Source organism: Myotis nattereri, assembly GCF_964212035.1.
Source record: "Myotis nattereri genome assembly, chromosome: 8".
Classification (NCBI taxonomy): Eukaryota; Metazoa; Chordata; class Mammalia; order Chiroptera; family Vespertilionidae; genus Myotis; species Myotis nattereri.
The window spans coordinates 60,357,819-60,373,971 of record NC_138083.1 but is presented as its reverse complement, the minus strand read 5'-3'; the positions used below and the strand labels follow the sequence as shown (position 1 = coordinate 60,373,971).

The 16,153-nt window shown below is 40.1% G+C and overlaps 1 protein-coding gene across 1 annotated transcript in view; it reads left to right on the top strand.

Annotated features, from left to right (window-relative positions):
* Positions 1 to 16,153, top strand: part of L3MBTL4 (L3MBTL histone methyl-lysine binding protein 4) — a gene marked incomplete at both ends in the record, with an annotated part of 280,164 nt that overhangs the window by 11,120 nt on the left and 252,891 nt on the right. The window contains one exon of the mRNA XM_081096920.1: positions 5,402 to 5,453. Coding sequence (XP_080953046.1) covers positions 5,402 to 5,453 — 52 coding nt within the window. The remainder of the gene's footprint in view (positions 1 to 5,401; positions 5,454 to 16,153) is intronic.

Here is a 16,153-nt window from a genome sequence, read left to right as displayed (position 1 = left end):
TGCAACTTGAGGGAGATAGTGATGCCCTGGTTGTCATGTTTGTGAAGCTGAGAGTGGCCTGGATGGTGGAACGGGGTGTCTGAAACAGACAGTGGGTGAGCTGGAACTTCAGAAGAGCGGCAGTGAGGGCTGTGCTCAGGGAGAGGCGCTGAGGTGGGAAGGCAAAGGTGAACCCAGAGCAGAACAGGGAGAACAGGAAGCTCACTGTTACCACCATCATGGGGTGAGAATGTGATAAGGAGCTGGCAACAGCAGAGTAAACCAGTCTTCATTTTGTCCTCTATTAGCACTCAGCATATGCTAGCCTCATGCCAAATGATGGCTAGTCAGTGCACACACACTGGAAATTGAATTTTATGTGCACCCTTAAAACCCAGCACAGTTCCTGGCCTATTAAAACATTTAGCAAATGTTTTAAAATAGGTAATTAATTCAGTTAGAATTTTAAGATTTTTCTTGACTTTTCTCTCAGAATTCTTCTCTCATCAGTGATTTTGTTCATTTGAGATATGTTTCTTCAGGCGGTAAATACAAGTAGGCAGACTAAATAATTAGGACAGTGTACATTCTTAGCAATTTGAATTTGGTAAAATAGCTGTAATAGCTACTGCCGAGAGTCTGCCATGTGCCATGTCTGTGCATCTCTAAATCTAAAAATGATCCAGTGAATACGTTATTATTATCTCCAAGACAGATTAGGAAACTGAGGCTCACAGAAGTAAAGGCACTGGTACTGGAATAAATGAACTAAACAAGTGAAGAGACAAGCCAGAAGTAGGAGCAAATGCACATGGAGTTTAATGTATAATCCACACATCTAGACTGATGGGGAGGAGAAGGACTATTCAGTAAGTGGTCTTAGGACAACTAAATGGTCACCTGGGCAAAAATATTGTGGCTTTACACCACGCCCTAGTACAAATTTAGATCTATCAAAGATTTACATGTAAGAAATAAGCTTTAAGTGTAATAGACATAAACGAAGGAGGTTTATTATCTAGGAATTGAGAAAGTTTTTCTATTACCCAAATCTAGAAGCCATAAAAGAGAGGTTCTATAGTTTCATGTCTTAAAAAACAACAACAACAATCTCTGCATATTAAAAAATACCATAACATAAGTGAAATGGAGAAATTACAAACTGGAAAAAATCAATAATGCATCTCATAATGTAGAGAAAATAATATTTCTGATTTATTAAGAGCAAAAGATGAATAATCATTCCAACAGAAAAATGGACCAAGCATGTAAAGAGCTATTTCACAGAAAGGGAAATACAAATGGCTTTTAAACATACAAAGTGATCTTCAACTTCCTCCTAGTGAAACAAGTACAAATTAAAACTATAGTGAGATATCATTTTTCACTTGTCATCTTGGCAAAAATCCAAACATTTGATAACACCCCCTCTCGACCAGGCAGTGGGAAAACAGGCCCTGATCTGAGGCTTGTGGGACTGTCGACGGAGCAGCTTGTGTGGAGCTAGACTTGGTGGCACTTACCAACAGGACAACGAGTCTCCACTTCTGAGAGACCACTCCCTGGATATCCTTGCGCATATGCACGCTGACATCTGTACTAGTTTCTCCTTGCAGCTTTTTATGACTGGAAAAACGATAGGAAACTACCTGAGCATCTGTAAATATGGAACCAGATAAATAAATCATGAAATATCCAATCAGGATAATGCTGTATAGCTATGAAAAAAAGAATGCTCTTTATAACAGGATAATGATCTTTAAGGCATTCTAAGTGAAAAGAGATCTAGGAAACAGTATTATGATGTGATACTTTCTGTGCAAAAGAACAAGAAAATAAGAATATATATTAATGTTTATTTGTATTTTCATAAAGAAAATTTCTCAAGAATATGTTACAATCTAATAACAGTGATTACTGGGTGGAGGTATTTTGAGTTGGCCGGATGGGGGAGGACAGGTAGGTGAGTTTTCACTGTACTATTTGTTTCTATGTACATTTTTAGCATTAACCATATGAACTCAAAAACTAAAATAAATTATATGTATGGAAAGATAGTAAGCTAAGGCACCTCAAGAGTAGATCACACTCAGTTATATGTGGCTATATCGGCAAATGGCAGCCTGATGCAGTCAGTTTCAAAATTGTTGGTTTGCTTTACCTATCAGTAAAGAAACTTTAATCACATATCCTGATATATGTGGTTTATTTGCTTATTTGAAAATTATATAATATACTACTAAACAAATTGCATTTTGTACCTTAAAGCCATAGACTAAAAAAGAAACTAAAAAAGCATAATATAAAAATGAAATTAATAGTACTTATTTCAACATTTATTTTTATTTTTTAAAATACATTTTTATTGATTTCAGAGAGGAAGGGAGAGGGAGAGAGAGAAACACCACTGATGAGAGAGAATCATTGATTGGCTGCCTCCTGCATACTCCCTACTGGGGATCGAGCCCTCAACCCGGACATATGCTCTTGACCAGAACTGAACCCTGTTGTCCTTCAGTCTGCAGGCCAATGCTCTATCCATTGAGCCAAACCAGCTAGGGCTTATTTCAACATTTAAAAATGAGTTTACTCTAACCAAAATATTAATATTCATGATTCTTTTTCAAAAACCTGATTCAAAGCTTTGTGTTACTATTATCAGAGGTTACTATTTTTAGGGTTGGTTTTAATGGGTGTCATAGCTAAGATGACTGACCATCCTGGTTTGTCTAGAATTGAGGGGTCCCTAGGTATGGGACTTCAGAATTGTGACCAGGATAGTTCTAAGCAAACTGGGAAGGTCAGTCCACCCTGGTTATAGTTTAAAAAGACATGTCCCAGCCTTAGCTGGTTTTTCTCAGTTGATAGAGCAGTCAGCCTGCAGACTGAAGGGTCTCAGGTTTGATTCCAGTCAAGGGCACATGCCCAGTAGGAATGTGCAGGAGGCAGCCAATCAATGATTATCTCTCATCATTGATGTTTCTATCTCTCTTTCTCCCTCTCTCTTCCTCTCTGAAATCAATAAAAATATGTATTTTTTTTAAAAAAAACATGTCCCAAAGATAGAGGAATAAACTGAAGAGATGATTATTGGCCAAAATTATTAAATCATGACACTCATTTTTCAGTGTCAGCCATCAATAATACAAAGGTTTATTTTTTAGATTTCAGCTGCTGAGTTTTTACCTTCTCTGTTAACAATTAGTTTTTTCTGGGAACTAAAGAAAAGTATTACATATTCGTGCTTCCAAAAGTGAGTTCAAAGCCCACCAAAACCCTTCATTTGGAAGATTTTTAAATTGGGAAACTGTTCCCTAATTGGAAGTGTACAATTATTATGAATTTTTATAAGGGGCATACATTGTTTATGGCCACAAAATCCTATATAATAAGAGCCTAATATGCTGAGTGTCTGACTGATAGGTCGACCATTCGACCAGACTCTGTGATGTGAAATGACCACCAGGGGGCAGACACTCCGACTGGAAGGTTACCTTGCCGCTCGGGTCTGGCCAATCAGGTTGGGTGAGACAGGCTGGACATGCCCTGGAACCCTCCCGTGGTTCCTCCCCAGCCCTGATTGTGTACTGGTGGGGTCCTTCAGCCTGGCCTGTGCCCTCTTGCAATCTGGGACCCCTCATGGGATGTTGGTTTCAGCCCAATCCCCGCAGGCCAGGCTGAGGGACCCCACAGATGCATGCATTGTGCACTGGGCCTCTAGTTATATAAATAAAACACCTGTCAGATACCCAGTAACACATGCTCTTTGCTGCTGCATCTTTCAGACTAGAAGTGATTCCCTCAGTCTTTGCTAAATGGTCAGCTTTCCTTTAGGTTGCTGAGTATGCCTGGTGAGTGCTTCTCCATGAAGAGAAGGCCTGCTGTCTTCTGATTGATTGCTTCTATTGTCTTCATGTTTGGTCTGTATTTTCTTCCCAGAAATCTTTGAAGTTATTTGTCCATTTGTGAAGGTCAGTTTGGCTAAAACTAGGGAATGTTTTCTTAACTGAGCCTAGGCTAAAAATCAAAGGAAGGAAGGAGGACTTGGCTCTGGTGTGGGACATCCCTCTCCTGTCAGCTGCCTCTTCTGAGACTATCAGATTCAGGGATCTCATTAGGGAGTTGCTCTGGTAAATGTGAACTGTCAGGTAACAGAGTTTTCCACCCCAAAATTTGCCTGGTTATTTTCAAGAAACAAGAAGATTCAGGCAAAACCTTTGACCTTCCCTTTAACTGTCCTCAAAATTTAGATAGAGGGTGTGCTCCAGGAAGGGAGCTATTTTCATAGGTAACTATCCTATCTAATAAAGAGGGAATATGCTAATTGACCCTCATGCTGTTGCATAGATGGCGGTGCCCACAGGCAATAAGGAGGGAATATGCTAATTGACTGCCCCACCCTCAAAGATGGCAGCGCCCACAGCCAATAAGGAGGGAATATGCTAATTGACTGCCATGCCCTCAAAGATAGCGACGCCCACAATCACAAGATGGCGGCACTCAGTCCCCCTCAGCCCCGCTGGGGCACGAGCCTCCCGAGTCCCCCAGTCCCCTCAGCCCCCCAGCTGCCCAGGGCTGGCCCAAGGCACAGGCAAGCCTTGGACGGTGGCTGCCTAGCCACCCAGGGCTGTCCAAGGTGAAGGTAACCAGGGCCGGCCGAGGCTTGTGCTGCCGGCAGTGACAGCAGCAGAGGTGTGATGGGGGCGTCGCCTTCCCCTGATTGCTGGGTCGCTTCCTGCCCCTTAAGGCTCCTGGACTGTGAGAGGGGGCAGGCCAGGCTGAGGGACACCCTTCCAGTACATGAATTTTCATGCACTGGGCCTCTAGTAGTTTAATATAAACTGGTGCAATAGGGAAGAATCTAGCAAGGTCCCTTTGAACAAAGTCCTCTCTATGTTTATTATTAAAGATGGTCTACCAAATTTCTATTTACCAAACATTTTCTTTTCTACCTCCCTGTGAATTGCCATCCTGTCCTTTGAAATGCCAAACCACAATCCCTGTACCCCTTTCTCCTTAGCTCAGGATGGCATATAAGCCTTCCCTGCCTATCTGTCCTTGGGTCTCCTATTTTTATGAAACCCCCATATGTACATATGTAATAAATTTTCTCATTTTCTCCTATTAATCTGTCTCATATTAATTTGACTATTAGTTCAGCCAGAGGAACTTAAAGGGCAGGAAGAAAAATTAATTTTCCTCCCCGCAACAGTAATACAGGATTCCTCCTGTGTCTGAATGGATTGTGGTATGCCTTTCCTAGGATTGGTACACCCACCAGGAGGGTACTGACTCTTGATATATTGTCCCCTTCATTACAGTGCTTTTCATGGCTTGGCTTCCTGCAAACGGAAAAGTTAGTTTTCAGTGTTTCAAACAGTTATCCAAAAATATGGTCTAAACCACATTTCCTGTGTTCTAGGAGCCAGCTGAAGAAGGAAAGCCCAGGGATGGGGCAGCTCCTCTGAGTCATGGTAATTATCACCACCATTTCCAGCTTTAGTTCATAAGAAACAGCTTTTAAATGAAACTTTTATTAGGTGGCCTTAGTTGTCTTAGTTTTATTAATTTTAGTCTATAATAGTAGTATTATTTATCAACAGTGCGCTGCATATTCTGTTGACTTTGTCAGTGTAATCAAAGATTTCCAAATATAAGGTGGGGCAAAAGTAGGTTTACAGTTGTGAGAACGCAAAACAGTTTATTCTTGTATTATTTTCCATATGAATAACTAACTGTAAACCTACTTTTGCCCCACCCTTATATTCATCAAGAAAAAGTTTGAAGTTCTTATCTCATTTAGTTGCTTTTTAAAAAAGCTTTAAGCAAAACAACTTTTGATTTGTAAACTTTTCCTGTGAACAAGAAAATAGGAAATCCCACTTAGTTAATTTATAATTCTTCCCTTAGCTTTTCCCAGGTTGGTTTACTCTTGTAATGATAGAACTTGTACTCTGCTATTAAAGTCATGTTTTAGAGATTATACATTTGCTCTAAGATGAATAGAACTTATTATGGTTACTAATACAGCTTTGGAATATTCAACTAATACTCTGATGCTTTAAATTTAAATGAAAAATGCAGATGCTGGTTGCCTGGAATATATATTCCATATATTTTCTGATTATTGCTACACAAGAGAATAACTGTTTTTAAACTTTCTGTAAAATGAATGTTCAACATTTGTGCTGTTCTCCATGGGAAGAAAGAATATAAATTTGATAATTTTTCTTTAATGATCTTTTAAAGTACCTTAAGTGATTGTTGAGTAAGGTTTAAATTTCTAATAAAAGAAAAATCTAAAAATACCTTGAAAAAATTACTAAAAAAGGATTTAGGTTTTTATTTTATTTTATTTTTATTATTATTTTTTAAATACGTTTTCATTGATTTTTAGAGAGAGAGGAAGGGAGAGTGATAGAGAGACAGAAACATTGATGAGAGAGAAACACCCATTGGCTGCCTCCTGCCTGGCCCCTACTGGGAGTTGAACCCACAATCCAATCTTGTTGATCTGGCAACCTCTTGGTTCCTGGGTTGACACTCAACCACTGAGAAACACCAGCAAGGCAGAATTTAGGTTTTTAAAGATCATTTTATATTGCTTAGTCTTGGGACAAAATATTGAAAATTTGTGGCCTTTCACCTAAATGATTTTTAAAATAAAAATTGTTTTTAACTATAAGAAAAATATGCTACTTTAAATTATTTTCTTCTCTTATTGTCACCCCAGTCCTATCTTGTTATTTGCTTAAAAAAACAAACAAACAAACAAACAAAATAGAATATGGTAATTGATAATTATATAACTTGATGTTCAGCTCCATTGAAATATACCTCAGTTATGCAACACTGGAATTCCAGAAATAAATTTGGACTGTACCTGGCCCTAACAGTTTTTTTTGTTTTGTTTTGTTTGTTTTTAAAAACAACACATTTATTTTCTTCTGAGAGAAAGGTTGTGATTTATTACGTTGTTGTTTCTTCCTTGCAGCCATATTTTCCCACTAATGTAAACTGTTTTAGATTCTCTTATCCCATGGAAGCATTGACTCCACAAAAAGAAAAGCAGAGTTAGACCAACCATTTAAAAATGTTTAGTCTCCAAAAGATTCTTTTTAGCAATTTATTATAGTTTCATTGTAGCCAACTACATTTTAAAAAATATAATTTTTCAGTTTTAATGGAAAGTAACTTTTTGCTATTGTCCTTCCATTGCCAGACTTGTTTTATAGTTAGTGATTCATTTTCAAATGTTTCATCCTGTGGTTTATTCTTCTCCAAATCTGATATTGTTATTTTCCCAGGTGTAGAACATAGATAGCTCAATGATTAGAAGAAGGATGAGATTTGGCTTGTGTATACAGATGCTACAAGCTGCTAGTTGAAATGCAAATTGAATTATTGGGGGCAAGGGGTTTGAGGTAATTTATATTTTTACCACTTTTAGTGGGATAAAGGGAACTATTCTCTAAATTGCCTGTTGTCTTAGTATTAAAGTGGGGATTTTCTTCCTATAGTTCCTGGGAATTGTTTGATCTTTTCTGTAGGATACTTGCAAAACAAAAGAGATCTAATAATTTATCTTATATCCTATATAATAAAAGCCTAATGTGCAAATTGTCCCTTTGGGTGGTCATTTGACTGGGAGACTGGGAGTTCAACCACTCGCTATGACATGGGGCTGTGACCTCTCACCAGCCTCCTGGGGGCCGCCGAGTCGCTCTCACTCCCCCTGCTACTCTCCCCCGGGACACCAGGGCTCACACGCTGGGGAAGTCCCCACGCTCAGGTGCCAGGTGCCTGCGAGGAGCCCACCCTGCACCCGCGCGGTGTCTTCCAGGTGAGCCAGGCCACAGCCGCTTGGACTACAGGGGCTGGTCGAGCTCCCCGTGGGTTCACACAGGAGCCGGTCTGCGAGGCCAGCCGGGAGAGTGCACTATAACCACCCAGCTTCCCTGTGGCGCTGCTGGGCAGCCCAGAGGCCCATACTGTGCCCTGGCTTGGCCCGTGGGGTCCAGCTGTGCTCACTGCATCTCTGCATGGGGACTTGGGCACTGTGACTGAGGTGGAGGGGGGTGGATTTGGGGGTCCACCCCAAATCCAGGGATTTGGGAGTCCAGGTGCTGCCCAGGGCCCAGAGGTCAGCTGGGACCTGCCTTTCCATGCCAGACACTTGCGCTTCAATTGCCAGCCAGGCCTAGGGACCACACACACACACACACACACACACACACACATGTGCACGATTTCATGCACTGGGTCTCTAGTATTGAAAATAATAAAACAAAAATTATGTACACATACATATTTATATGTGAACAGAAATTATACTGAAAAACACTCAGTTCTTGGTAGTGATTTTACAACAAGCAAGGTTATATTATTTGGAAATTCTATCAAAACTAATTTATTGAATGATCAATCTGTGTCATTAACATTGGCCCATGTGTTATCATTCATAAAGCCTTGAGAGGCCATTTAATTTATTTAGGGTGAACTTTACTAGTTAGTGATGAATCCAGGATTTGAACTCCCAAATTTAGCAAATTCTAAAGCCTGTGCACTTTCTATTTATTTATGAGCTTTCTACTTTAACATTTTCCCTTCTTTGTAGTTATTAAACTGAAAAAAGGTAGAAAAAAACTGGAATCCTGCTTGGAAATGGTATGGGTGAAGTAACTGCTAATAATTAAAATATTAATGGTGTCTAATATAGCCTCTGTTTCCTTGGGGACTGAACTAGATTTTTATTGATACAGTCATGCCATGAGATTGATTCTTTTTGGCTCTTTTGGAAACTCTCTGAGCTAACCTGGTAATTCAAAAAAATTTAACAACTATCATAGATATCCCTAAAAAGAGGCTTGTATCAGTAAGTATTGTTTGTTAATAAATATGTATGTTTAAAGTTTATAGAATTAGTATTGCCAATCACTAGGTAATTCCAGACGTCTGCATTTGAAGTCTCCCAAATGAAAACAACTGTTTTCTTCAATTGGGCAAGTGATCTGGCTTTTCCCCTTCTAAATTTTAAGAAGACAGAAAGGTAAATGATTTAGCCAGGAAAATTGAGTTTATTTGGGTATAAACTGAAGAAATGCCATTTGGGACAAGCAAACTATAGTTAACCGTAGGCAAGTCTGGAGAACATAGGAGGAGCATGCTTTGATAGAGGAGGGGAGGATGATGGGATGGGTGATACTGAACAAAAGTTTATTGGAGAGGAGTGAGAGTTTGGGCTTGTGGCAGCTTCTCATTGGCTGAGTTGTTGTGGCGCAAGGAGATAAATCTTCCTTCTTCCTGTATGGCATGTAAAGTAAGCCTCTTCCTGCCGGAGTATGTACAGTTAGGATGAGCAGTGTGCGCAGGAGAGCTCTTTCTTCATGGCTCCTGACTCCATTTTGAATGAGGTTTTCCTTTATTTTTACAATCTCTTCATAAAAATTTTAGGTTTAAATGAGAAAATGTTTATGATTTATTTGGCTCTTGATAAATACTCAACAAATGGTATTTTTCTTGAACAGTTAAATAGGGAATTTATGTATTAGTTTCTAATAATTTTTAGAATCCTTTTGGTATCAGCTGTCATATTTTATTTGAGATTCCTAAAACTGTTGTAAAATTATTTACTCTAGAGAATTAGCATTGGTTAAATCATTTTTTAAAAAGTGTTTTATCCGCTGGGGAGGGTTGCGGGGCAGGAGGGAGGGGGGTAAGAGATCAACCGAAGGACTTGTATGCATGCATATAAGCATAACCAATGGACATAAGACCCTGGGGAGTAGGGGAGGCCAGGGGATTGTCAAGGGTGGGGGAAAAAAAAGTACACATATGTAATACCCTTTGTAATACTTTAAGCAATAAAAAAAAATTAAAAAATACAAAGTTTTATCCTACTTAAAGAAGATCTTATTTTTCTTTAAGGAAAAGATAGCTATGAAGTTACACCTCTAAAGAGCCATTTGTTGTTCTTATCGTGCATAACTGCAAGTGAGTGGCACAATATATTTTTGACAGCCTTTCCTGAAAAGCCTCTTTGGGATGTAGCTTACTATAGAAAATAATTTTTTGTGTGAAACACTTTAAGTGAAAATAGGAGATTATTGCCCATATTTTTTTACTGTTCTGATGTAAATGAAGAGCATGAGAACATGATAGTGGCAAAGGTTTGGTCTTCAGTAAGTTGAGAAGATTTAAAAGATATATTGATTTATAAAAATGTTTGGAAGGTTGAGAAATATATCAGTTATTTGGGGATAAAAATCTTGTATTTGATTTAAAGTCATTGTCATCTTAGAAATTCTCAGAACCAGTGGTCCTAGGATATGAAGACCTCCCTAGTTGGGCACTTGGCCCAGCCATCATATGCCCCAGCCAAGATTTGGGTGGCCATCTAGACACCTTATTTTTTCACTTCCCATGAGTAGTCTGTCCTCAGTGCTATTGTTTCTGCTTCTGGAATATTTCTCCAGTCTTTCTACTCTTTTCATCTTTCCTGCCACCATCTGAGTTCAAGCTGTCATCCCTGTCACCCCTTGCCTGGCTGCTCCAGCTGATGTCCCATGACCTACTCTTGAGATGACCTAATCCATACTCCACATTACAGCCACATTGCCCTTTTCAAAGCACAAGCTGCATCCTGTCAACAACCCTATATTTTCTCTGCTTAAAATCTTTCAAATGCTCCCTATTGCTAGTATGATAGGATATGAGCAAATCCTTACTCAGGTGTCTAAAACCTGCAGAATCTGGCCCTTTCTTGTCTTCTCAGCATCATCTTCAGCTATGTGCTCATTCATCTCTTGTGCTCTGATAATACTGGCCTTATTTAAGGTCCTGCTACAGGACACCTGTAACTGCTATGCTTCCTGTCTGGAGTGTTCCTCCTCTTTTGTTAGGAAAGCTTTCCCTGATCTCCCAGGCTAGGCTGAGCTATCTGTTCTTTGCTCTCAAAGTGCTATACCAGTATTCTGTGAAATCGCTTAATATCTATACTAATAAAAGGGTAATATGCTAATTAGACTAGACATCTTCTGGATGTCCTTCCTGACAAAACTGGGGTGTGTGGCTGGCCTGCAAGCCACCCCAGGCCCCTCGCGCAGGCTGGCCCCATTCCAGTGGGGACCCCCTCCCTGATCGGGGGCAGGGACGGCCTGCAAATGCCGTGGCCCCTGCTCTGGTGGTCCTTTCCCCCAGTGGGGACCCCAATCCAGGGCCTCCTTCAGGTCAGGTCAGCTGGCCCCCACCTGTGCACTAGGCCTCTATCCTCCTATATAATAAAAGGGTAATATGCAAATTGACCCTAATGGCAGAATGACCAGAACGACCGCTGGACCAGTCACTATGAGGTGCGCTGACCACCTCTTGGTCCCTTTCCCCGGCCAGCAGGCTCCGCCTGCCTGATGGTGAACAGGGAACTGGGGGTGGGTGGCGGTAGGGGGTGGGGGCAGCTGCAGGCAGCTGGGGAAGATGGCCTTGATCACTGGCCAGGCCTAGGGACTGTACCCACACATGAATTTCACGCACCAGACCTCTAGTAGTTTATAATCATATTCTGGATTATTTGATTCTTCTCCACTAGATTTTAAAGCTTGTGAGTGAGGGGTAGTGTTTATTTTTGTCCACTGTGTGCATAGAGTCTAGCACATAGTAGGTCCTTCATAAGTATTTGTTGAGTAAGTGGAGAAACCAGTTGATAAGGGTGGATGTTGGTATAGGTCAGTGGAGAAGCACCTTGTTTGCTGTGCTAAGCTGGTTGGACATTATACTACAATTACTAAAGATACTGGGAAGCTTTGGGAAGGAGAGGATAGCCTTTCTTGTGGAGCGAGAACTCCAGAGATATATCTTGAGTAGGATGGGGGAGCGGGTGTAGACAGAAGGTGAGCCAAGAGGTCAGTGTACTACCAAAAACTGATGAGATGGGCTGCCCATGTACTACAGAGCAGGGGGTGGCTGAGAGGAGGAGACAGATTCCAAAACTATAGGAGGTAGGAGCCACAGGATCTGCTAAGTGGCCCACGACAAGAGCTGGAGGAGGGATCACTGGATCTAATATAGATACCATTCACTGACTTAAGGAACATATGGACCACATTTGAGGGACAGTGCTAGGTTTTCATGTGGAGATTGAGGGCCTATGGCACATTTGAAGGGTCTGGGTCAGAAGCTGGTGAGAAGAGTCTGAGGAGCAGGCTTGGATTTGGTGATCCTCAAGGGTGTGGGTCACAGATGAACCTGAGAGTGCGGAGAGCCCTCTCTAGGGGAGCAGTTAGCAGAGGCTGAGGATAATCTCTCAGGTGAGAGAGGAAGAGAAGCCCATGCAGAACAAAGATGGAGTTCTCAGAACCATGGAAAGAGCAGTGGTGGGCAGTACCTTGGGAGGGGCATGGTGTGCTGCTCTCCACATGCCCAGGGACCTGGCACAGCACTCTCTGCGAAGTTGGTACCTCGAATGAATCTGTCTGTGTGACAGATTTTGGAATAGAAAGATTTCCCCTCTAAATAAGCATGAAGTTATACAAAGGCAGGTTTTAGGAGTTTATGACATTGCTATTTTAATTTTGCTATATGTCAAAAAGTATTCTACCAAATATACTTTTAAGTATCTGTAGGTGTCTTCACAGGGCTTAGGATTCTAGGATAAATTATTTTTTCTCATATAGTTGTCATAATTAATGTCTTATAATAGCAAATCTGAATTCAGTAGTTCAAGATTTAATTTGACAAGGAAGCTGTGTTTTATTTATGGTTTTTAAAACATAGAAAGGTTGCTTGGGAATTGAAACCAGTTATTTAAATTAGTGTACATTTATGGCTTATCAAGGTAATGTCTCCATGAAATAAGATATTTATGCCAAAACTAAACCTTGGGGAAATCACTTTCTTCATCTTTAAAATGATTAGCTGATTTATTAGATGTCTTCCAGCCCTGAAGCTTTATGACTATATTTAAAACTATTTTGGAGAGTTAACATCATAAACTTTCTTTCTGTATTAAAAAAAAATGCTAAGCTAGTGAAGAGTTTTGGATGCTGTCTACATGTGCTATTAGAAATTAATTCCTGGAACATTGGCTTAAAGACACAGGAAAATATTAGCTATGGATGAATTCTCTTAATTGCTCTTTTATAATTTCTGTATTATCTACAGTGAACCCCAGTTTAAATCAGAGGGAATACAGTACCTATGATGTGGTAACTGTTGTCCTAAACAAATTTATTTATTTGTGGATTCCTTCTTATTTTTAATGCAAATTAAATACGATTATTTGGTCCATTTTCAGAATTATTATGCATTTAGTAAATTTGAACAGTTTACTAAATATCATTACTTATTATTTACTAGTGCCCCAGTGCATAGAGTCATGCACATTGAAAGGAAATTAATTAGTAGGTAGCTGATGGGGGCGGGACTAGGCGAGATAGGCCTGACACACCCTGGAGCCAACCTTTCGTGGTCCCTCCCAGGCTGGCCGCGGCTCAAAGGGTATCTCAGAATGAGTGGGGTCCCTCTAGCAGGTGGGTTCCCTTGACCTGGCCTGTGGGGATTGGGCCAAAACTGGCTCTCCAAGGGGGTCCCAGATTGCGAGAGGGCAGTTCTCGGGTGACACACCCTGGAATCGGGCTCCCTTCTCTCTGGTTCCAGGGTGCATCACTTGAGAACTGCTGCTGCCAAGTCACCGCATCTCGGCAGCTCCTGCATTGAGCATCTGCCCCCTGGTGGTCAGTGTGCATCATACCTACTGGCTGGTCGGATGGTCAGACGGTCGCTTAGCCTTTTAGATAGATAGATAGATGATAGATAGATAGATAGATAGATAGATAGATAGATAGATAGATGATGTATAGTTCTGTATTAGTTTCCTATAGTCATGACTTAACCACTCCAATAGCAGAAATGTGTCATCTTACAACTCAGTAGGTTAGAAGTCTGACATGAGTTGCACTGGGCTAAAGGTAACATGTGGGCAGGGCTGGATTCCTTCTTGAGGCTCTAAGGGAGGACCTGTTTCCTTGCCTTTTCCTACTTCTAGAAGACACTTTCACTCCTTGGCTCATGGCCCCTTCCTCCATCTTCAAAGCCAGCAACCTAGCATCTCTCTGACCCTTCTGTCGGAGTCACATCTTCTGATCACAGCTATGAAAGTTTCTCTACTTTTAAGGACCCCTGAGATTATATTGGGCCCTCCTGGATAATCCAAGGTAACATCCCCATCTCAAGGAGTTAAATATATCACATCTGCAAAATCTCTTTTGACATATGATGTAACATAATCATAGTTTCTAGGGATCAGAATATGGACATCTTTAGGAAGCCATTATTCTGCCAACCACAAGTTATAACTTGCAGATTCACTTTGGGCTTTCTTCCAGGAAATGGAAATTATTTTGTACCTATTTCTTAGGGAACAATGCCATTATTCACCTCCTGTAGCACATAGTTTAGGGTTTATTAGTTACTAGATCTACAGTTATTGCACTTTCTTGTGTTTATACAGCATTATAATTCAAGTCAGGACTAGAGCTGTCATTGTAAAAGTGTTCGAAAGAGCTCAATAGAGGAGTCCAGTGGTGACTATTGGAATCTCCACTGATGTCTTTGAGTGTACTTTCAAGGAATTTCATTTTATTGATTTTGGAATAGAAAGGAGGTTTTAGATGTTTATATATTATAGCTATCCTTTAAACAGTGTTAATTTATCTTTCAACTAATGAAACTACTCTTCGTTGCCGCAGATGGCCTACTAGTGAATGGCAACAGTCTTCTCTTATGGATTTAAAATTTACATTCACTAAGAATGGTTGCTGTTTTAAAAGGCTTGAAAGTTAAGAGATTAAGATATGATTTTGGAAAATAATTTATTTAAAAAGATTTTAGTGTAAAGAATAAAACAACAATTTGAATAATATTTTAAGTATGTCCATTAATTACAGCCTAGCAGTGAATATCTTGAATAGAGGAAAGTCTAAATCCTGATAGAACTATTTAAATTAATGAAAGTAACAATAACAACTGGAGCTAAATTATATTGAACAGATTTTATTAGATGTCTCCAGGATACATAGATGAAAAAGGTCAAGGTAAATACGTAGTTAATCACTTCCAAAGAGAATATTGCCATCTTATATAGATGTATGTTAATTTGATTATTTGCAGGGTGGTATTCATAGGAGAGTATTTGAATATCAACCCATAATTATATGGGTCTTCTTTAAGGAATCTCAGTGACAAAAATTATCTTCATAGACCTGTCTGCCCCACATCAAGGGGAAATCAGATAACTGTAAAATCTGAATATAAATGTGCTCTTTCCTGTGACTTTCACCATCACCTGATTATTTTAATATTCATATTTTTTGAGAGTCCTTAGTTCTTTACTCTCTTCTAGTGACAGTACTAGGCCCACTCAGGAATCCTGATCCTCATTCAGCCCTGTTGTTAAAGTGAACCCTTTATCTATTTGGCAATTTCTTCTTGGCTTCATTCTTCTGTTTTATAGTCACCCATCTGAACTGCCCTCTCAATTGAGGTGTTGACTATTTCTTCCTCTTTTCCACCTTCTTCTCCTTCTCCATCTACTCTTCCTTCGCTTCTTCTTCCTCCTCTCCTATCCCTTCTCCTTCTCCTCCTTCATTTGCTCTTTCCTTGTATTCTGATAGATCATTCTGTCCTGGTTTGTATATCTCAATGCTTACTCTTTTATCAGTTATTTATTTTCTACCTTCCATTTAAGTGTGGAGATTCCCCTGTGTTTCAACTTGCTTCTCTTTTTTGTTTTTTACACTTTTTCTCTTGGTGACTTCTGTTGTTGTCTTTTTTTGTTGTTGCTAATCCTCACCTGAGGATATTTTTCCATTGATTTTTAGAGAGAGTGGAAGGGAGCGGGAGAGACAGAGAGAGAAACATGGATGTGAGAGAGACACATCAATTGGTTGCCTCCTGCACATGCCCCGACTGGGACAGTATGTGCCTTTGACCTGAATCGAACCTCTGACCCTTTAGTCTGCAGGCCAATGTTCTATCCACTGAGCCAAACCATCTAGCACGTGTTATTGTCTTGATGCTACCCCAGTTGTTTCTACCTAGCTGCAGATTCATATCTCAGCTCCACACTGGAAGTGTACTCCACCTGGTTTTCCTTCATTATATCAATTCGCTACCTTCCCAT